The sequence below is a fragment of the Danio aesculapii genome, chromosome 14 (assembly GCF_903798145.1).
Source record: "Danio aesculapii chromosome 14, fDanAes4.1, whole genome shotgun sequence".
Lineage (NCBI taxonomy): Eukaryota > Metazoa > Chordata > Actinopteri > Cypriniformes > Danionidae > Danio > Danio aesculapii.
This window is the reverse complement of record NC_079448.1, coordinates 31,661,423-31,685,156: the sequence shown is the minus strand read 5'-3', so window position 1 is coordinate 31,685,156 and position 23,734 is coordinate 31,661,423. Positions and strand designations below refer to the sequence as shown.

Sequence of the window (23,734 nt, the reverse complement as noted above, 5' to 3'; positions counted from 1 at the left end):
AAAACCCCACTCTACGGTGACACCTAGAGGTTATTTTTTATGTATTGCACTGGAACAGCTTCAGCAAAGAACAGCTGAGCAAATTGAGGTATTAAACCCCATTTTGTAGAATTGAATCTTCAAGTGATTTAGTGGAGTGGTTAGGGTTCCTGACTACTGTACGGGGCTAGTGGGTTCGAATCCAGGCTGGTACAGCTATTTTGAAATGCTTTAATATCAGTTTGAAATGCTCTATTCTTGTATGGTTTTGTTCAACATTGGTCTGACATCCGACTAAACACTTTGTGAATAAATATGTCTTGTTTTGGTCATAAAACAGGGTTGTTGCTAGATCAGAGATGGTTGTGGCCAGAAGTTAACAGGAATTATTTATATTATTCATTAAATTTCCTATTTATTGTATTTTATTAACGTCTACCCAAAACCTAAACCCAACCATCACAGTACTGTAAAAATATTAATTATTGTTTTACAGTGTTACAAAAATGATGCTAAATTGATGGCGTATCAGCAGCTGTATCCTATCTAGACTACACCATAAAACAGTAACATGAATAAAATAAATAAAATCATGATTTCGGAGTATTTGTCGGGATTCGAACCCAAAAGTTATTTGAAGCATAGTAACAACATGCACACACACAGTCCACTAGGCCATATGAGACAGAAGTTAAAATGACTCTGTCAGTCAAATGCAGATTCCCCACTCGCCAGGTCTCGAAACGCTTCTGAAATGCCTGATGATTTGAATCGCTTTAGTCATGTGACCTGGGTGTTTCAGATCATGCTTCGGTGCAGTGTTTTGAAACACTTGCGCTTCGGAATCTTGACACAGTGTCGAAACGTCAGTTTCACGTCAGCCAACCATACTAATAAGTACTGTCTAATAGTAAATCCATGTAGTGTTCCCATACTAATCCCTCAAGATTTCTAACCAAGTTGGACTCCATACTCCAATTCAGTAGGTGGAGGACAATGCACCATAAAGTTGGTTTGCCAACCGCCAGATAAAAATCCAGAAGATGAAGAAGTCTAAACAGGTTTGGTGCTGAGGAATGGGAACCGGAAAGTGTATGTAATCGTTCTATGTTTGGTTAATGAATGATACTTAAAAGAAAATCGGTCTGTGGTTATTTCAGTATGTATGGGAAGATGATTTGGGCTATTGTTTGACATGGTTTTGAATTGAGATGTTACATAAACACAATATTAACTTTAGACAATACAACAAACTTTTCACATTACACATACACACACACAATACACTGATAACACTACAAAGTTCCATGTATATATTGTTTGCCAGCAATCGGACCATGTTTAGAAGTGTATGTAATTTTATGTAATGTGTGTCACAGTCACAGTGTCTTTTCTTAGTTTTACACTGTGACATTCTCATACGACTGGACTGGCGATGTAGAATTTTGAAGAAAACATGCACGATCACATACTATGTCTTTCATCTAAACATGAAAAATCAATATCCCACACCTACAGTGTGAGAATGGCAGCTTCCTGTCTAGAGCCTTTCACACTCACCTCTCAAACCCTCCATCTCACTTTCTCAGCATCTTTGTCTCTCTACCTTCCTCTGTCTTTTTGACTTTGACCCTGTCTCTCACATGTTCCATCCGGGGTGCCTCAAAAAATTGATATCGACTGCTGAGCGAAAGAAGAGATCTGGCCATGAAAAGTGTGAGAAAGCCATTTGACAAATTACCCAGCCCTGTGGTGCCCTGTGTGACACCCCTGTCTCAGCACCCCCCCCTCGGCTGATAGAAGTGCAGCTCCTTTCCCCTCACGCACATAAAGCCATTCAAGCCAATTGTTTATGCTGCAGAAACAGCACATCACGGATATCGATTTCTATGTCACCGGCACTTCAGGTAAATTGTTTGAGTGACTCTGCTGTGATGAATATCTGATTTGAAAAATCTTAGAACGGCAGGGGAAAAATGAAAGGAGCAAAAGTGCTGACCTTGTGATCTGAAACACCTCAAGTTCCTCGTGCCACAATAAAACACTCCATCTTTTTACACACTCACATTTGTTTTTCTGCCATGGTGGGCACTTTTCATTGACTTCTGCACTTTCTTTTTTTCCTTACTGATTAAATAATCCATTATGCCTTAAACATAACCCTGATACAGCCTTTTTTTGTATGGTTTGATTTTCATTTAGACATTGATATGCTAATTAAGTGCCCTACCGTAGCTAAAATAGCAGGGCATGGTTGTAGCAATCGCAAGGTTGTAGGTTTGATTCCCAGACAATGTGTGTCTCCAATACGATGCGAGTCATTTTGGATAAAAGTGTCAAAGTGCCAAATGTGAATTAACATATTTTCTCATTGGAGCTTCTACCATCTTTGTGGGAATATTTGTACCCCAAAACACAATAACTAACATGCATGTTTAAAGAAACCTATACCTGAAATGTACATTTTGTCAATATTTGCGGTAAATGTTAGAAGCCTGACAGTCTTTTGTGAATGATATACTGCATAGCTATTACAAAGTGCAGCACATACACTCACCTCATACATTTGTCCAACATATAGACACAAAGAGACATGTTTAGCAAAGTTTGGATGAAAATAATGCCTCATTCACACTAGCAGCGACTAGCAGTAGGTCTACAGCAGGGAGAATACAAGCAGCCTCTGAGTGAGCTGAGAGACAATCACGTGAGCGCTACTGGTGCTCTTATTGGCTGTCTCTCAAGAAAGTCGTTCTTTATTTGCATAAAGTTGAAGGATTCAACAACAGATGCTGTCGCTAGCTTAGATGCATAGATATATACACTAGATGTCGGAAATGGAGTCTGAGCATGCGTCAATAGCGCCGCCACATTTGTAAGGTGCTCCCAGGACAAATGTCAATCAACCGCACTAGTTAAGACTAAAGCCAATGTGAATATGCTGGACTTTAGCGCTGCGTACGGGTGTAGTAACAAGCAAACAAAGAAAACAAAGCACAAAGGCAGAACATTTCATAGGTAAGATTTAGTTTTTTTATGTTTTGGATGTCATGAATTTTTGTTCTAAACAAGTATTGATGATAATACAGTCTCTTACTGCACTGACCATAAGGCAAAGTCGCACCAACACGCACTAAATCTAGGCTTATGCTAGTTTTGTTGAGAAAATCAGCAAACAATGTAAATGAAATATTACCACAAGATTATGCGGTGCTGGAAACTTGTATTATTGTTGGATTAGTGAATGAGATTTTCATAACGATGATCCATTCACAAACGAATCACTTCCTCCGTTAGAATGAGAAGTGAAAGCGAGAGAAACGGTGTGGTTTAGGACACAGATTAGATCAAATTTAACAGGTAGGGAGGATAATACATTTCCATGCACACAAACACATTCTCTTTGTTGGTAATGCCTGTGCAGTCACTTATGCATTGATATAGAAAAGTGATGTAAAATTATAATTTTTGTAATTTAAAAAATATTTGCATACTGACCAATGGGAAAACTCCCAATCACAGATATATGTATATATGTGTATATATCTCTGGCTCTAGATGGCCAGTCCTGCACTGCACCTTGGTCCCACATTCATTTCAAAGAAGAGCTACACTGTACTAAAATGGCAGCTCTATTGACGCATTTCTTTCAAAAACCAACAGCAGGGTAGGCGACATCTAATGCAAAAATCTATGGCGTAGATGGAGGTCGTCGGAAGTTGCTCACTCTCCATTGAAATGAACGGTCACTTGTCATTTTGCCATTGCGAGTCGCTCATAGTGTGAATAAAGGTTAATAGTGAGTAAATAATGACATGAATAATATTTTTAAGTGAACTACTCGCAGTTTTTTTAATCCAAATCAAATCAAAATCCTTATGAGTAAGAGTTTTGCTAATGCATTTAATAAATGAGATTTAGAAAAAAATATATAAGCAAGGATTTTGTTGTTCTGTTCGTAAGCTTGCTTAGCAGCCATCACTCACTCTCTCACTCTGTAATAAGCAGCACTTTCTAAAACTCTGTTCTCAATCAACCTATTTCTGTGTTTGTTAGCTGTTTTCATCCCAGCTTCTCCTACTGTTTTCTTATACCTTATTTTTTTCTACTGTCTGTGCCTTTTTCTTTCTCTTCCCTTTCCATTTTTAGACTCCTGGGAGTCTTCTAGTTTTCTCTGTTCTCTTATTGCCAGTCACTGTCTTACCCAAGAGCCACTAAACTTCACTGAAGACAAAAAAAATAAAATGAATCAAGACCAAAGCTATTGTTCTCAGCACCTAGATCGATACACTTCCAAGCCTTTACTTATATCTGTGAAGTGTTTTTGCCGGAGCCCATTAAGTCCTACCAAAGAATCTAGGGAAACAGCCAAAGATGACTGTTTGAATATGGAAGAATGTGTGTTTTTCTTTTTTAAGTACTGAAATGGACAAAATACAGCTATTATAGCCACTGATGGTATTCTTAAGCCACTGACGATGAAAAAACATCTGTATATGGCTATCAAACACACACACACACACACACCCTTACCCTCAGCGCAATTTTCTCCTTTGTAGCCCAGAGAACAAACACATGTGCCCTCAGTGCATGTGCCATGACCGCCACACTGGGGGTCGATGCACTGGCTGATGGGAACATCACATTCCGGGCCTTTCCATCCACTATAGCAGATACACGATCCCTTGTCGTACTGACCATTTCCACTGCAGAGGACAGGACATGCCGCTTCAAAAGAAACAGAGATATAACAAGGAGAGCAAATAAGAATTTGATGTGAGTGGCATCTGATATTTTCATATAAATTTAGTTTGAAATGATTTGTCTCAAAAAATCTTAATAAACAAAAGGCATAAGAGACAAATGAGACAACATAGGGGAAGATATTTTGGGTATGTTTACCAAGAATCTGTGTACGTTTCTGAAGAGATTGAGAAACAGGCAAGCAGTTGTGCTGATCGATGTGTTTCTGAATTACATGATACAGGCATTGGGAACTGGGGTCAGATAACGTATCGTTTTGATGTCAGGGGCGGCACGGTGGCTCAGTGGTTACACTGTCGTCTCACAACAAGAAGGTCGCTGGTTCGAGTCCCGCCTGGACTAGTTGTCTTTTCTATGTCGATTTTGCATGTTCTCCCTGTGTTCACGTGGGTTTCCTCCTGGTGCTCCAGTTTCCCCCACAGTTTAAAGACATGCGCTATAGATGAATTAAACAAACTAAATAGGCCGTAGTGTCTGAGTGTGAGTATGAATAAGTGTGTATTAGTGTTTCCCAGTACTGTGTTGCATCTGGAAGAGCATCCGCTGCATAAAAACATATGCTGGAATAGTTGGCGGTTTATTCTGCTGTGGCGACCTCTGAAAGTCGCAAGTCACTTGCATTGTTATTTTGGGGGTCGCAAGCTGAAAAGTTTGGGAAGCACTGCTTAACGTGTCCTAAAACCCAGTAAAACTATAACAGATTTATCTCAATAAAACAAAAAAGACACTCTGGTACCCTCATAAATATGGTAATACTATGGGCATGTCATAAAAGCATACAGATATTGTTTAAAATGGTACACACACACAGAAAAAAAACTGAATAATGATGGCACAATATGTTCCATTTCAATGGTACATTTTCAAAATATGGTAATGACATGGTATGGCATATGTCCTGAAACAACATTACCATGATAAATGTATTAAAAGCATAATAACACCACAGTTCACATTTAAAAGCATGGTATAACCATGGTACTTAAAACTATTCAATTGTGTCTGAATCTGGACTCGAGTAGTCTCAATCTAAAATACTAAATGTACGTAATTTAAGACTACAGTATATTAGCTATGAGCACTCTCCCTAAGCCCCAATGAAAGATGTCCAGTTAGTGGCAGTCTGAAAAACACTTCCTGAGTTGAATACAGAGAGTCTTGTGGGTATATGCGTTGTAAAATTGTTCATGCACACACACACACACACATATTTATAGACAGAGGGTCAGCACTAGTGGTGTGAGTGGAGAGCTTTGATAGGTTGGAAAAAAACTATAATGAAAGAAAATGTAATTTAACGTTCCGGTAACAAAACTATTAATCATGAGCTTCCCAGGTGAACAATGGGAGATATTGGGCCGTATGAACCGCCATTCATCATCCTTATGCTTCAGAAAGAGAGAGACAAGGACAGAGGGAGAGAGACCTCCACTAACACACAGATCTCAGTTTCTCAATGACTCACAGGACCTAAGCACTTTCGTAATAGCAAACTATACAAATTTATAAATATAAATAGTATTTAATGTGTATACAAATGACTGGCTATCTAAACTAGAACTTCCCATTGCCATTCTTATCTAATTATAAACACTGTCACCTCCTAATTTTTTGGCAGATTTAGAATTTAGTCCATTTATGAACCATTCTTCCTTCTGATGATGGTCCATAAATTAAGTTGGGAATTATTTCATCAAATTGGTCCCCAACCATATAGCTAGTTCAGAACCACACACGCACACACACACACACACACACACACACACGCATACAGAAGGTGTCTGGACTCTCGGGCTGTACCCAATGCTGCTGAGTGTCTAGAGCCATTGGGACTGCTGAGATTAATACAAATCTTTGATGTGTTCAGCTCTTTGAATCCCACTGCTTCTGCCATACTATCAACAAGGCAGTGCTGTTACCCCTCATGTTTTATGTCTGATGGACATTACTTTGCATGCTTTTATTTTGACACTAAAACTACAGGAATTCTGAGAGTACTAGAATTGCCCATGTTTTTTTTTTTCTGATCATTCATGTCATTTCTTTCGACATGTCATTTATATTCAAAGCTATTGGACTTTTAGAATGAAGCTTTAAATATCTGCAGCTATTCTTTATCTTTTTTTCACCCCAAAACCATCCTACTAATAAGTGCATCCCAAATCGCATACTTATGCACTATTCTAAGCCATTTTGTAGAATAAATAGTGTAAGTAGTGCGTTCACACTGCTAATTCTGAAAATAATAAGTGCGGAATGATGGACACTTCACTCACTCAACGACCACAGTTTTGCTCACATAGCGGAAGGGGCGGAGCTTTCGGTCTCTCATGTTTGATTACTTTATTTATTTTGGACTGTGAAAGCAAAATTCTCCTATGAGAGTGATTATAGCGCCACCCGATGGTGTATGCGTTTATACTCATGGCAGGTATTATTTGGTACTTTGGTCATTTATTTCACTAATCGTCAAATGTCATCAGGGAAACGGTTTGAATTTCCGCTTAGTAAAAAGAACATAAGAGTTCCATTTGAAATGACACTACAAACATATACTATGCTGCTGAGGGTGTAAGTGCATAAGTACATAGTGCATGAGTGCATAGTGTATAGTATGCCATTTGAGACGCAGCTTATGTCACCCAATTTGAATGTTATCACTTGATTAAATGGGCGTTATCAGTGGATATCAGCTGATAGATATGGGCCAGTAGTGGCCTTCTGAGCCTACTAGTAAACTCAGAAGACTGTAAACATCCATCTACATGGTTAATCAGCTATACTAATAGAGAAGGCTCCAGATCAAGATCTGTTTTTGAATTACTGTGACGGTTGGGTTTAGGGTTGGGGTAGGGGTAAACGTTAATAAAATACAATAAATGGGAAATTTTATAAATAGTATAAATAATTCTCGTTAACTTCCGGCTGCAGCCATATGTGATCTATAGCTGATTAACCACGTGGATAGAGCATAACAGCCCTCTGAGCCTACTAGTACTACTGGCCCAAATCTATCAGCTGATAACCACTGATACTGCCCATTCAATTGTGTGACAACATTCGAATCAGGTGCCTAAGTAGCCACCACAAGAATCAATATGCAAGAATAAAGAGATCTGTTATGTTAAAATATGGGTAATGATAAACAACAAATTTGAATAATGAAACAAAAATTCAAATTAATGTAAAAATATATTGCCGGAGTTCACCGTCAACTAAAGAACCTTCTGTTAAAACTATTCTTAACATTTTGTGTAATTCTTTGTAATATAAACCTACATCTATATACAATATACTAAACCAGGGGTTCTCAAACTTGGTCTTGGAGGTCTGGTGTCCTGCAGATTTTAGCTCTAACTTGCCTCAACACACCTGCAAGGATGTTTCTAGAAAGTCTAAAGCTGCGGTCACATAAGAGTTTGAATGTGCGAAATTCTGTCGTACGGCGCTGCGAAAAAGGAGAGAGATTAAACAAGATGATTAGACATTTAAAAAAGCGAGCGATTGCTCCATGTTTTAAATTTCTGCCCAGAGAGGTCATGTTTTGATCCTCGATTGGTCTCACGCAGTCAAGTGATGCGATTTTGCAGGTCAGAGTTCACCAAGCTTGAACTTTGCACCGCAGTGACATGCGAAACTTGACGCATGACCTTGTGTTTCCGGTCTGACGCATTTGCGTGCGTATGAATGGAAATCTATGGGAGGAAAAGCCCAGTGTGACCGCAGCTTAATAAGAGCTTGATTAGCTAGCCAGGTGTGTCTGATTGGGGTTTGAGCTAAAATCTGCAGGACACCGGACCTCCAGGACCGAGATTGGGAACCCCTGGTTTAGTATATCGTATATAGATGTAATAGTTAACTATGTACTATAAATAAAAATATAATCAATATGCATTTAAGCCCTTAATAATATTTACTCATCTGTGAGTTTTTGAAGAATATACTTTTTAGTAGATTCCCAGTCATACTTTTTAAGGCCTGAGGCTGTCAAATCTCCAAAATGAACACCATAAAATCAGACTGTTTCCAAAGAAAAAGTTATATAGTTTGGAATTAATCGTATCACTCTTCATTTCCCCAAAATGAGTGACATGGGATGTAAAAGTTGTTCTCACTTCGTTCTCCCTCTGCCACATTTCATTTCTCTTGCTGTACAACAGAGTTCGGGGTGTAATTGGAGTGTCTCTTACCTTTCGAACAGTCCATGCCATGGAAGCCTGGAAAGCAATGACACACTCCTGACACACACTCTCCGTTCCCATGACAGTTGCGGGGACACTCTTGCACAGAGTCTGCGAAAAGAATGAAACCTTTCTAAAAAAGGCCACTTTGATGGTAATGACAGCTGTAACCACCCCATCCGACTCTCATCTTGTCTTTTCCTTTACCATTTCCCATATCTTTCTCACTCCTGTTTTCTGTCCCTCTTTCACTGCAGTACTGAGTCTCCGGTCATTATTGATACAATTCATTCAAACACTGTCACACATCATTTCATTAGCCATGAGTAATATCACAGCAATGAAAGTAGGCCATATCACAGTAGATTAGCGCAAGGTTAATTGGTGAGACACCACTTATTCGCTGAATTCATGAATGTGAATATTCATAGAACAGAGCCACAAGGTGCTTATCTCATTTAAAGTGGATAATGATATATATTAAATTGTATAACATTAATAGATTGCTGGCTTTTCATTATTTTTCCTTTTGCTGGACCGCAAGGATACAATTATCTGTAATTCTATACAGACTCCAACAGATAAATCCAGATGTCCAAAATCGTTCCCTTTAACATTTACTTGTCTCTCTTTAGACCTCATTTATGAAACACCAGTGGAATGAATGCCTGTGTAAATCATCTGTAAATGTATAATTTGATACAACAATGTAAGGAGGACTGATAATACAAACCACACCATTTCTCCTCTTAATAATATTTTCATTCTTTAAATTAATTATTTTAGAGTCTCCTGTGTTTTTCAAGGCTGCGTTTGTTTTAATCACAATTAAAGTAAAAACAGTAATACTGTGAATTGTTAAAATTTAAAACAACAGCTTTAATATATTTTAAGGTTTCAGTTTTGAATGATCAAAAATCATCTTCATATGCAATTTTAAGAAAATATTGAGAAGACTTACGCTGCATTCTGTCTTTGATGGATTGAAATTTCAGCAGGATTTATTTGAAACACATTTATTTTACAGTGGCTTTTTCATAAATTTATTGATTATTTGATTTATTTTCTGAATTGAAAAGACATTTGAAAGCTGTCGAGCAAATTAAAGTGGTAGTTCACTCAAAAATGAAACTTTACTTACTATTTTCTCACCCTTTCCAAAAACTATGAGTTTATTTATTCTGTAAAAACAAATAACAATATGGTGAAGAATTTTGGAAACCTGTAACCATTTACTTCAAATACTATGGAAGTTAGTCACTGAACATCTTTGAAAATTCACCAAATAAATTACATTAAAATATATTAAAGCAGTTATTTTAAATTGTAACAACAATTCACAGTATTACTGTTTTTAGTTTTGATTCAAACAAACACAGCCTTGAAAAGCACGGGAGACTCTAAAATAATTCATTCAAAGAATTACAAAATTATTAAGAGGAGAAATGGTGTGGTATGTATTATCAGTCCTCCTTACATTGTTGTATCAAATTTGCAGATGATTTACACAGAGATTCATTCAACTGGAGTTTCATAAATGAGGTCTAATGAGAAATATTAAAAGGAACAATTTTGGACATCTAGATTTATCTGTTCCAGTCTGTATAGAATTACAGATAATTGTGTCCTTGCGGTCCAGCAAAAGGAAAAATAAAGAAAAGCCACCAATCTATTAATGTTATACAATTTATATTAAATCAATTAATGTTATATATCATTATTTGAAACACACGTTTGTTTTACTGTGGCTTTTGATCAATTTATTGCATGACTTGATTCATTTTCTGAATTTAAAAAAGACATTTTCACACAAAAAGAAACTTCACTCCTTATTTTCCCACTCTTTCCATAAACTAAAAGTTTATTTATTCTGTTGAAACAAAGAACAATATGGTGAAGAATGTTGGAAACCTGTAACCACTGACTAAATACTATGGAAGTCAGTGCTTAATTTGAGCTGGATCTTGCCGGATCCCGTTCTAGAAAATTTCAGATATTCGTATTTTGTGTTCTGGCATTTATTTTAATGGATCCGGTATTAACTTGTGCACTACGTGGGTAGTCACCATGTGCAAGTTAAAGCAAAAGACACGTTTAACTATTGGCCCTCAACAATATTTTCATCCAATCGGCTTTCTTATGTTTACAATCGATCTCATTGGTTGGTGATTGTTTCGCGCGCAGTGAGCAGTAAAAATAAATAATGGTCTAGAGGCCTACCTAAATAATATTTGTATTTTTAAAATGGCAAAAAGGCAGTCACGCATATTTTCTTTAAACAATGAGCAAAACTGATAATGAGCCTGATCAAATGAGATCTTGAGAAGATGAAACTGCGCAAATAGATCAGGAGAGCAGGAGACAGAAGCAAAACGATCTCAAGTCAGCCAGAAAACATAACAGAAGAGGTAACTGTGGGCTCTTCTTGAAGATTAGACGGAGTTAATTTTTTTTTTATTTGGCACATATTAGTGAAGTGAACTGAATAGTGATTGTTTGAACAATTTATATGTGTAGCTACATGTTTTTATTATGACTGACCTATAACGTTTTATGGCACAAAATAACAAAAGACCGTTCAGAAATGTGATGCTCTTCTTTTGCGCTATCACCGTTAAATGACGTCATGTTCTGGGAAAACTGAAATTGTTTGGTGGACGTCGGTCACGGTAACTTTTATTTTCTGATTTTGTTTCAGGAATTATTCATTTACAAATTAAGCACTGATGGAAGTCAATGGTTACAGGTTGTTGGCTTTCGTTAAAATATCTTCCTTTCTGATCAACAGAAGAAACTCAAGCAGGTCTCTACCAAATGAAGGGAGAAAATCATTACAGAATTAAATTTTTATCTTTAAGTGAAATTGTATGCACTTAAGTCTGTTATAAAATAAAACAAAAATGGTAACAAGCTTGCAATCACTACTTGCTGTGAATCAAAATGCATTTTATCCTCCTGTTTCACATAAAAGTGGCACAGTTTGGTAAAGCAAACTGAGTGTTTAAGGAAGCAAATGCATATTTAGAGTTTAACCATCAACTGACCCAGAACAGCCGTGCTAAAGGAGACAGATTCCTTCTCCTTGCCATCATTGTAGAAAGCCAGATGCCATGTGCCGGGGTCCAGATACTGCACAAACACAGCCTCGTTCAAAACTACCGTCTGAATACTGCGTCTCTCGCGGGGCGACTCCACCACGCTCCATTTCTCCTTCCCATCCAAACGCTCCATATAGTCGTACTGCAGAGAAGAAAACGCACAACGAGAGGGGACGTTTTTAGTTTCCGTGATCTCAAGTGGTTTGACAGCATTCATACATATCAAACGGTAAAACACTTTGAAGTTGAGCACTAGGAATGATTTTATCTAACACCTGCTGACTTCTAAAATGTATCTGCAATGAATGATTGATCCGCAGTTGCGATGAAAGATGTTTTTTTTTAACTCTGAAAGGACTTCACAGAGTGGTCTTTCTGTAAATAGAAAGCTTGTGCGCACCTGTGCATGGGATGGTGGCAGCCCTTTGCGAATGTAAACCCCAAACAGTGCATCCTTGCCCAAGGAGATGTTGAACTTGAGGAACTGAGGCTGGTTAAGGTGCATGAGGGATCTCCAGAACACCCCGGGCGGCACATCCTGGGTCACACGCCTGCCCACCTCCAGGCTGCCAGTATCTATGCTGCTGTTTCGAGCGGCCCACGGTCCTATACAGAGAGGAAAGGGACAAAACAAAAAATCAATCTCTCACCTCAACTGTGTAGCAACTGCCCCTTGTTTATGGATTCCGAAGCAGTTGCCTTGAAAGCAGAAAACAATGCGAAAACAGCCCAAATGCACTTTCTCTCCGGGAGAGACTTATCTGATGGAAGTTGAAAAACACAAATGCTGTTTCCTGAAGTCTTTTTTTTTTTTTGGTCCGTAACCCCACAGCATTCACCCAGCGCAGAGAAAGCTGAATGTGTATTATAGTAAACAGAGGACAGCCTGAGAGATGGAATAGGGGCTTCTTTGTTGAATATCTGACATTTTATTTTCAAAAAGCTCCTTTCAGAAAACATGATGAATAGCTTATATGGATAAAAAGTTAACGTTCTTTTTACTTTCTGGTGAACTATGCATTAAAAGCACGCAAGATCCCAACAGTTCTGACTGACTGGTTATGAGGTTTGTATTTCAAGAGAAACACACTCTTTTTTGTCAACAGGAAACAGCATTTCTAAAGTGTATTTTTCTTTCACAATGCTATTTCAGGTAAAATAGTATATCCGATTTTTTTTCCAGTATTTTATTGAACAATGGTGCATGGAAAAAATGCCAATAAAGTAAAAATAGAGAATTCCAGCAACACTTGTGATAAAAGTAGAAATTTTAAATGAAATAACATAAATGCCTTTTCTCAGGGCACAAAAACACATCGCATACAATATACAATAATGTATGTATATATATATATATATATATATATATATATATATATATATATATATATATATATATATATATATATATATATATATATATATATATATATATATATATATATATATATATACTGTTTAACGGAGAGAAGATTTTTTCAACACATTTCTAAACATAATAGTTTTAATAACTCATTTCTAATAACTGATTTATTTAATCTTTGTCATGATGACAGTAAATAGTATTTTAATAGATATTTTTCAAGATACTAGTATTCAGCTTAAAGTGACATTTAAAGGCTTAACTAGGTTAATTAGGTTAACTAGGCAGGTTAGGGTAATTAGGCAAGTTATTGTATAACGATGGTTTGTTCTGTAGACTATCGGAAAAAAAATTGCTTAAAGGGGCTAATAATTTTGACCCTAAAATGGTTTTTAAATGAATTAAAAACTGCATTTATTCTAGCCAAAATAAAAACAAATAAGACTTTCTCCAGAAATAAAAATATGATCAGACTGTGAACATTTCCTTGCACCTGATCACAGTTACCCTGATGAAGGCAGTTGTTTGCTGAAATGTGTAGGAGCAGTTTTAAGAAATAGCTATGTCAATAAAAGCTTTTTAATATTTTTTCCCATTTTTCGAGTGCCTTGGATCTTGATCTTTGCTTTTTACATCACAAACAAACATTTCAAAAGCTGTAAATATACAACTCTATCTTAGAATATCTATTTACAGATTACTGGACAATCAAAAGGTTGCAAACTAACACTTAAAAAAAAATGTGTGTGATAAACATTATTGATTTGTTTAATTAAAACAGTAAAACCAGCAAATGCTATAAATTATTATTACAATGTAATAGAGCACAGAGCTATCACAATATAGCTAAAAATGTCATTTATTTCAAGGGAAAGCTGAATTTTCTTGTCTTGATTGACAAATGGCCCTTTGGATGCTAATATAATATGAATTTTCTTGATGCTTAAGAAAATGTGTGTGTTTTTCTCATTATTATTGTGAGAATGTAAAAAAAAAGCTATGGTGTAAGGGTATATAAAATATTCTCAAAAAATATTTTGCTGCTTGATCAAACTACTTATTTAAAATTAACTGAAACAGCACAGTTCTTGTTTTTTTAGGGTCAAATTAATTGCTTTTAGTTCAGTCCACTTAAATTTGTAAAAAAATATATATTAAATTAACTTAATCAATTTGTGTTTGGACACCATGAAGGAATTGTGTGGAACCTAGCATTTTTACAGTGTATACACTGATGAATTGTGTTGTTTTGACTCATTTTAAATATGTACTTTGAACAAGCAGCCAAGGTCATTTTTTGAGTGTAAAAATCCATTTGTTTTTAGCAAAACGTGAAAATTATTTGGTGAAATTTCCATTACTGCAGTGTTTCCCAACCCTGTTCCTGAAGGCACACCAACAGTACATATTTTCAACCTCTTCCTAATTAAACACACCTGGATAAACTCATCAGAACATTAGAAGAGACTCCAAAACCTGAAGTTCATGGGTCAGATAAGGGAGACATCCAACATATGTACTGTTGTTGTGCCTCCGGGAACAGGGTGGGGAAACACTGAACTACTGTATATAAACATTCATACAGCATCAGTGGGTTCGTGGGTTAGGTTCTCAGTTTGCTTAGGGCACTTTGAGAATCTTCTGTCTTACAGTGAACAATAGAAAACCTGATAATTTTCTCTTATCCCCTACAGTTCTACACTTCCTCTTCTCTCTCTGTGTCTTCTGTTAGTGGACTTTCAAACGAACGGAAAGATCTCATCTACAGTGAGAGTTTGTGTGTTCTCCACCCTCAGGCTTTGGCTCATACCACATGTCAACACCACCATCCTGTTTACCAACATAATCACACAAGCTGTTATCCACTTTTCATTTAATGGAAAATCCATGGTTGCCTTCTCTCTCTCTCTCTCTCTCTCTCTCTGTCTTTCTCTCTCTCTCTCTCTATCTTTTTATTCTCTCTATCTCTTGCTTGTAGCTGCCGGCAATGGCCGAGTGTAAATGGAGGGTTGCGTGCAACAGATTCCCTCTTTCCCTATAGTTGTGATGTTCCCTTATACACACACACACACACACACACACAGAAAACAGTTCCCCTGTAATCAGGTCAGATCTACACTGGAGACTGCAGCCCTGACAGAGAAAACCTGTGAAAAATGGTGAGGAAATAAAGAACAATGAAAACACAATCAGGACGGAGCAGCCGCAACAGGAGATGAAATAGCCCCCCTCATTAATACAGAACAGCACGGACAGAGGAGAAATGGAACTAAAGAAGGAAAAAAAAAGGGAGAGCAAGAGAGGAAGGCCGGACGAGAATTTCCTTGGGGAAGAAACGATCTGTCTGTGACCAAGGCTGAAGCAATAGTCCAGTTTTATTTCACAACAGAACACAATAGATCTGTTCCAAAACACAGTGAATCACCTCACTGACTACAGTACACAGGCATAAGTAAACTCCTGACTGGAACAGAACACCATAATTGGATTTTTGTTTTGGAATGAACTTCACTGGGAGCATCAAAATAAAAAATAACTAATTAAATGATAAAGATATTTGGCCATATAAATGACCATTGTTTTTTTAGGTATACTATTATAATTCCCAGTGTTTCATGAAATATACATTGAATAAACATTTATATTAATATTACAGTGCAGTCTGGGACTAATTCTCCACTATTTGTGAAAAAGTGTTTATTTTAGAGTGAATGTTCCCCAAAATGTGTACTTTAAATGAACAATAATTTGAATATATCATGAATTCCACAAAAATATTAAGTCTTACAAAAGTTCTCAATTTTGACAATATTTTTTGTAACGCAATGCTCACTCAAATATGGGCAAACCCAACCATTGGGTTAAAAAACTTCAATTCAATTTAATTCAATTTAAATAAAATATTCCCAATAATATAAATATAAAGGAGGTAGAGCCTTCTTATTTATGGCTCCTAAACTCTGGAATAGCCTTCCTGATAACGATGGAGGCTAAGACACACTATCCCAATTCAAAACTAGATTGAAGACCTATCTGTTTAGTAAAGCATACACTCAGTGCACCACGGGTTTCCACACAGGTTTCTGCATCTTGTTTAAATACACTATGAACAGCAGCTACGCTAATTATTCTCTTTATTCTCCATTTCCCCCTGGGGATACTCTTCCCGAGGCCCTCAGACTATGCAGACTCACTGATACTATCTAAGACCAACGACGAGATGATCCCAAGGTTTCTATATCCTGGACCAGGCCGTATCCTGAGCAGCTACTGTGGTGGTCATGGAGGAGTGGAGAACATGAGACTGATTCCTGTGATGCTCCAGGGACAGACGAGTCTTCGCTGAGGCTAGCTTCCAGCCTCCGCCGCTGAGACTGCAGCTCTGCACAAGCCGTTTGGCCAGCGGAGAAATTAAAATGGTCGTGCCCAACTGAGTCTGGTTTCTCTCAAGGTTTTTCTTTTCTTCACTTTCGCCAATTAGTGACGTTTTTTTTCCCTCTCCGCTGTCGCCACTGGCTTGCTTGGTTTGGGATCTGTAGAGCTGCGCATGGTTGGATTTGCTCTTCAGTGTTTGGACTCTCAGTAGTGATATTTAAACCACACTGAACTGAGCTAAACTGAACTGAACTTAAACACTACAAACTGAACTACACTGTTCCAATTTACTATAACCTTTTATGTGAAGCTGCTTTGACACAATCTACATTGTAAAAGCGCTATACAAATAAAGGTGAATTAAATTGAATTGAATAAAACCCAATCATGGGTTTGTCCACATTTGACTGAACATTGGGTTATAACAACCAAACATTTTTTGATCAACAGCTTAGTGTCACTAAGATTATTATAATTGCTTTTATTTTAAGCAATAATATAGCAACTATTTAAAACACTCTAAATGTGTAATGTTGTTTAAAAATGGCTAACCCAACAGCTGGTTACAATAAATAGACATTTTTTTAGAGTGTTCCACAAAATGTATACTTTAAAAAAAACAATAATTTGAATATATCATTTATATAACATAAATTCCACAAAAATATTAAGTCTTACAACAGTTTTTAATTTTGATAATATATTTTGTAACACAATGTCCACTCAAATATGGACAAACCCAACCATTGGGTTAAAAAAAATAAAATTCAATTAAATTCAATTGAAAATATAATTATAATACAAAATAATATAATAGAATAATATAAATAATATAAATAAACCTGAAACCCAATCATGGGTTTGTCCACATTTGACCGAACATTTGGTTATAACAAGCAAACTTTTTTTCTATCAACAGCTTGATGTCAGTAAGATTATTATAACTGTTTTCTTTTAAACAATAATATAGAAACTATTTTAAAAACTCTAAACATTTAATGTTGCTTTAAACAATGCGTAAAATATGGACAATTCCAAATATTAGGATATAGTTTTAAATATAATTGTTTTTAACACAACAGCTGGATTTGTCCATATTTTAAACAATTTCAGTTTAAAATAAACAGATTTTTTTTTAGAATGAATGTTCCCCAAAATGTGTACTTTAAATGAACAATAATTTGAAGATGTCATGAATTCCACAAAAATATTAAGTCTTACAACAGTTTTAAATTCTGCCAATTTTTTTAACCCAGTGCTGAGTCAAATATGGACAAACCCAACCATTGGGTTAAAAAAAGTAATTTAAATTGAATTAAAAAAATATTCCTCAAGAATATAATCAAAGGCAAGAATTATTAAATGAACATGATGAAAACAGAACACAATGAGAACTGAATTAATTAAAATACAATCGAGTACAAAACAAACAAACAAACAAAAAAAAAAAAACAGCACTATTCAGAGGCAGCCCAGTAGGTCTCGAATCACAGCGAGCACGCAGATAAAGGACATCTGAATCTGACTGTCTAAGCACAGCATCAAGTACCGTAACAGGATCCAGCCGAGTGCAGAGAGGCCAATCATAAGCTAATGTAGCCAGCAGGCAGAAGCACACACAAATCATTTCACAGATCAGACCAGAGCATCAAATCATCCCGCACAAGCCCAGATAAGAGCATCTCAACACAATATGCCAGACAATAAGGTAGGATAACAGTCATACACAAAGATGCAGCAGAGGATGACAGAAAAAAAAGAAACAACAACAACAACAACCACCACCAGACACTGCACAACAATAATACAACCCTACTGTTAACAAAGAAACCAGCAACAGCCTCATTGCAGCACTGTCTGCGTATGATTAATGTAATCTCGCTGTTATGTGGAAAACATTGTGTTTGCATGTGAGAGAAAGCGAACGATGAGGAGAGAGCGAGAGAGAGAAGTCATATTTTTATGGATGGAATTGACACCAACATGCTGAGGGGTTGAGATGAAGCACTTGAGGTGAAGAGCTGTTTCAAAACGCACAACTATGTGTGCTCGCAATCTCACTCTATTAACCACACAAAAAAACAGCAAACTACAGTATTATGCTACATAATTCACAGTATTTAATCACAGAGTTAGATGTGTTTACATAGTACCAAAGGGAAAATTAGACTGAATCTATGTACATTCATTGCATTACAAAGTATCATAATCCTAAACCGTAACCTCCCTAATCTGGAGCACTCTACACAGGTAGATTGTTAAACAATTGTTTTGCTGAAGAAACCTGACTTTATGATATCAAAACCGCATGATGCTAGCAAGTTTGCAAGCTAACATGACTGTATTATGAACAACTAATTTAATTTAATTTAATTTAATTTAATTTAATTTAATTTAATTTAATTTAATTTAATTTAATTTAATTTAATTTAATTTAATTTAATTTAATTTAATTTAATTTAATTTAATTTAAACAACTTATCTTTTTGGTGTGTTTATTTTATTTTATTTTATTTTAACAACTTATCTTTTTGGTGTGTTTTTAATGTATTTTTCTTTTCTTTTCTTTTCATTCATTTTCTTTTCAGCTTAGTCCCTTTATTAATCTGGGGTCATCACAACGGAATGAACCGCCAACTTATCCAGCACATATTTTATGCAGTTGATGCCCTTCTGGCTGCAACATATCGCTGGAAAACACTCATACACTGTCATTCGCGACAGCACTACCTACTACGCCACCGCGTCACATTTTATTTTATTTTATTTTATTTTATTTTATTTTATTTTATTTTATTTTATTTTATTTTATTTTATTTTATTTTATTTTATTTATTTTAACAACTTATCTTTTTGATGTGGTTTTATTTTTTTATTTTAACAACTTATTTATTTTATTTTATTTTTTATTTTATTTTATTTTAACAACTTATCTTTTTATTTAATTTTATTTTGATTTTGATTTATTTTAACAACTTATCTTTTTTAGCATGTTTTTTTATTTTATTTAAACAAATTATATTATTTTATTTTATTTTAATCACTTATCTTTTTATGTGTTTTTGTTTTGGTTTATATTATTTTATAAAAAAAAATAATAATAATCAGTAAAATGAAAACCAAATATATATATATATATATATTGTCTTTGTCTGTCTCATTTTCACCTTCTCTGCAATCTTGAATCTTTAGTGCAAATTAAGTATATTAGAAGGTAACCATCATGGATTTAGTGTTTAGAGTGAATTAAGTGTATTAGAAGGTAACCTAATTAAGTGGCCTACCTTTGGGAGCATGTTACGATGATTTATAACACTGCCTTTATTGCTGCTCACTGGATTTTGTAACTTGCGCGTGTGAGACTTCAAGAGCTTACTCTATTACCCACATACTCACACAAAACACAGCAAGCGATTACACCACATAATCTACTGTACTGTATATGAAATCACAGAGTTAGGTATTGCATAGTGCTGAGGAGTGAGAAAAGGTAAATGACATGGCCTGCATATGTATTAAAATTCCACTGAGTTTCCAATATACTGTATAGCCAGTTTTTTTTCAAGACATCATCCAAACCCTCTACGCTCACTAATTCACAGAATACGATATAGGTAACAACTCTGTAAAATATGCTTAACATGGGGAAATCAAAATTTTAATTGATTCCAATAGAGCAATATGTTAGCAATCTAACACCGCTAGATCACTTAGACCAGTGAACCTTTCCCTAAACCGAACCTATAGTGTTTTTAAAGGTGAACATAAGAGAAAAGTGCACTGTGATCACATAGATATACCTTCATTTTACATTACTTCCATCTATTTTATGAAAATGTGCTTCACCAAAGTCGAGCACTCAACATCATAAGTAAAACACTGTAAAAAGTGAAATGTCAAGAAAACTGACCACAATAGAAAGATTTCCATGTGGAACTACTGCACGTGGTTGAGGCAATCTTATTTAATTATTAATCCTACACACCAATAAGTTGTTTTGTGGTATTTATTTGGTGTATAATAACATTAGTCCTTTAATCCATTGATAATAAGTGCCTGTAAATATCATTAGTGTGAAAAGGAAAAAAGTTTTTGTTGTCCGATATCGTTAATTTTACTCAATAACTGCAGTCAAAAGCATGTTTAAGTACATTTTTTGCAGTTTCGCAAGCATGTATTGAAGCGTGTATTTCCAATGAACCTGTGTTGTGAAAGAATGACACTGAACGTGCTCTAGGTAAAATATCTAGTTTCTAATTACACACAGTGTTTTGAGTGATACTTTTCAGCATTAAATGAATATTTAATTTCTCTCACCTCGTTCGCCATTTCAATTGTATGTGTCACTGAGCTTCTTTTATTACATTCTGCAATCACCTTGTTTATGAACATTTCAAGTGTCTATTTAATTAGCATACAAATGTGGGACTTTGTTTTATAACTTTAAATGCAACTCTCTATGAAATGAAGGTGCAAAAGCTGTCAGGCAGTAGCTCTTCAGAAGCTACAGTATACATTTGTATCTAAAAGTACATCAGAAGTACAAAAGTGCACCTTTCCAAAATGACACTGACCAGTGACGGCTTTATTTCAGAGAATATAGGTTTTGTAACATGTTTGTATATGTGTTTAAAGATGACTAGCCACTCTCTGCAGGGTTGCTGTCTTGTCCTTCATACAGAGGTGATGTGTTTTCTAGGACACTTGAGTGTGAGCATCGGAGACAGGGACAGACAGAGCGATCTGGGGAAAAGACATGGGTGTATACAGGCAACGTGTTGTGTAAGTCTGTAAGCGTATGAGTGTGTCTGCTTGGGGTGATAATCAGCTTTAATTGAAAGTTTGATTGCTGGGAAAATCAGAGTTATCAGTAGGTTATGAGGAGGTGCTAATTATCAGGGATTATGCGGGCTGTAATAATTAGAGAAGTATAGAATACTAATCTACATACTTAAATGTCTGCAGTTTGCTGTATTTGTGTATTATGAATGATATGCAAAAAGTTTTACATGTAATACCTGGATGGTCTAATACAGTGGTTCTAAACCACGTTCCTGGAGGACCACCAACACTGCATGTTTTGGATGTCTACTTTGTCTGTGACACCCATTACAGGTCTTTCAGTCTCGGCTAATGAGCTGATGATCTGAATCAGCTGTGTCTGGTTAAGGAGACATGGAAAATGTGCAGATCTGGTGGTCCTCCAGGGACATGGTTGAGAAACACTGGTCTATTACATCTGGCAGCATTCAGAACGAAGTATTGTACGATACAGCTCGAGCTGCTCTTTCCAGATCAAATATTTGGGCTCTACTTTAAAAGGATTCATTAAAAAATTCACCAAAAATAACAAGTACAGGGTGAGTAAACGATTACAGAATATTCATTCATTCATTTTCTTTTTGGTTTAGTCCCTTCATTCATCAGGGGTCACCACAGCGGAATGAACTGCCAACTTATCCAGCATATGTTTTACGCAGCGGATGCCTTTCCAGCCGCAACCCAACACTGGGAAACACCCATACACTCTTGCATTCACACTCATACACTCCAATTTAGCTTATTCAATTCACCTGTCCCGCATGTCTTTGGACTGGGGTACATGCGAACGCAGGGAGAACATACAAATTCCACACAGAAATGCGAATTGACCCAACCGGGTCCCGAACCAACCTCCTTCTTGCTGTGAGGCGATCGTGCCACCCACTGTGCCACTGTGATGCCTACAGAATATTCCAATAGCAACTGAATGCAGCCTTTATGATGCAAGCTGAGATTGCATCTCCCAGAGTGAGAGACTCTCAGTGAGGTGAGCCCATAAAAAAGAATTGCAGGCAGCTCAGATTGAACGGCACCAAGTCTGCAGCCAGACCCCTCTCCAATATTGAGCTTTGGTTGAACTATACATTCAGTGCCTTTGCCTTACTTATATTTGGCTTTTTCAGAAAATCGGATGTGAACAGCAAAACTGTTCTCATGTCTAAAATGATACAATAACATCATATGCAACATTAGAAATGTGAAATGATAATGATAGCATACAACTAATAAGGTCTTTCACACATGACAATGGTTAATACTGTCCTTTTAAACCCAGAGGGATCAGAACAATAGCAATCAATACAAGCATCAATATAATGAAGTTTCATAGTGTATATTCTGGGTTTAGGGTCTTTTTTATACTTTGCAAATGCTCGGATATTGAAATTTATTTGCTAAATGGATTTTCCTGACTACAAGAGCAAGAGTTTTTGTTCTCTGTGAATGCAGAACCTACATCCAGTGTTTCTATAACTGTGAATTTGAAGATCTTGATTGGCTGTTGTTTGCAAAGCATACAGCCATGCCATTATAACAACACATCGCTTCACACTGTACAAATTTACTTTACTATGCAAAAGCAGGATCCATCCAGTAACTCCACTTCGTCTAAAGTGTGCAACGTTCCTTATACCCTGGGTTAGAAGCAGGGTTTAGAATGACAATAACAAGGAGTTGAGTGCGGTGTGAAAAGCAATTTTGACATGTTTCTTGTTGCGTAACACATACAGTTTCACAGACTATTTTTGAAAATGTAATCACCCTCCTAGCACCGCTGGCCCACAATGCCTTGCTTCTCTACCTAATCACATGGTTACTTGGTTTCTTACGACTTGTCACACGGCTACAGAAATGAAGCTCAGAGAATAATGTCTCTTGTCGATCGTGGAAGCAGGCAGGAAAGTGTGTGTGGGCATAAATGTGCTGTCATGATGGGACCTCGGAGTGCGACAGAGAAGCAAATTACTAAACACAAATCAAAATGACTACAAGCTGGAAACAAATTGATATACAGGGCAGTGGAGGTTTCAGCCCAACTGATTTCTTTTTGAATCTAGTTTATAGGTTTTTTCTCCTCCTCATTGTGTTATTCTGTCACAATTTTGGCATCCTTCTTATGGTAAAAAGCGTGCAGGACTGCAGGCTGTGCTGCT

The 23,734-nt window shown here is 36.3% G+C and overlaps 1 protein-coding gene across 1 annotated transcript in view; it reads right to left on the bottom strand.

Moving 5' to 3' along the window:
• Positions 1-23,734, bottom strand: part of tenm2a (teneurin transmembrane protein 2a) — a 288,065-nt gene that overhangs the window by 53,291 nt on the left and 211,040 nt on the right. Inside the window, 4 exon segments of the mRNA XM_056471643.1 lie at positions 4,513-4,707; positions 8,934-9,035; positions 11,969-12,164; positions 12,423-12,628. Of these exon segments, the coding sequence (XP_056327618.1) occupies positions 4,513-4,707; positions 8,934-9,035; positions 11,969-12,164; positions 12,423-12,628 (699 nt within the window).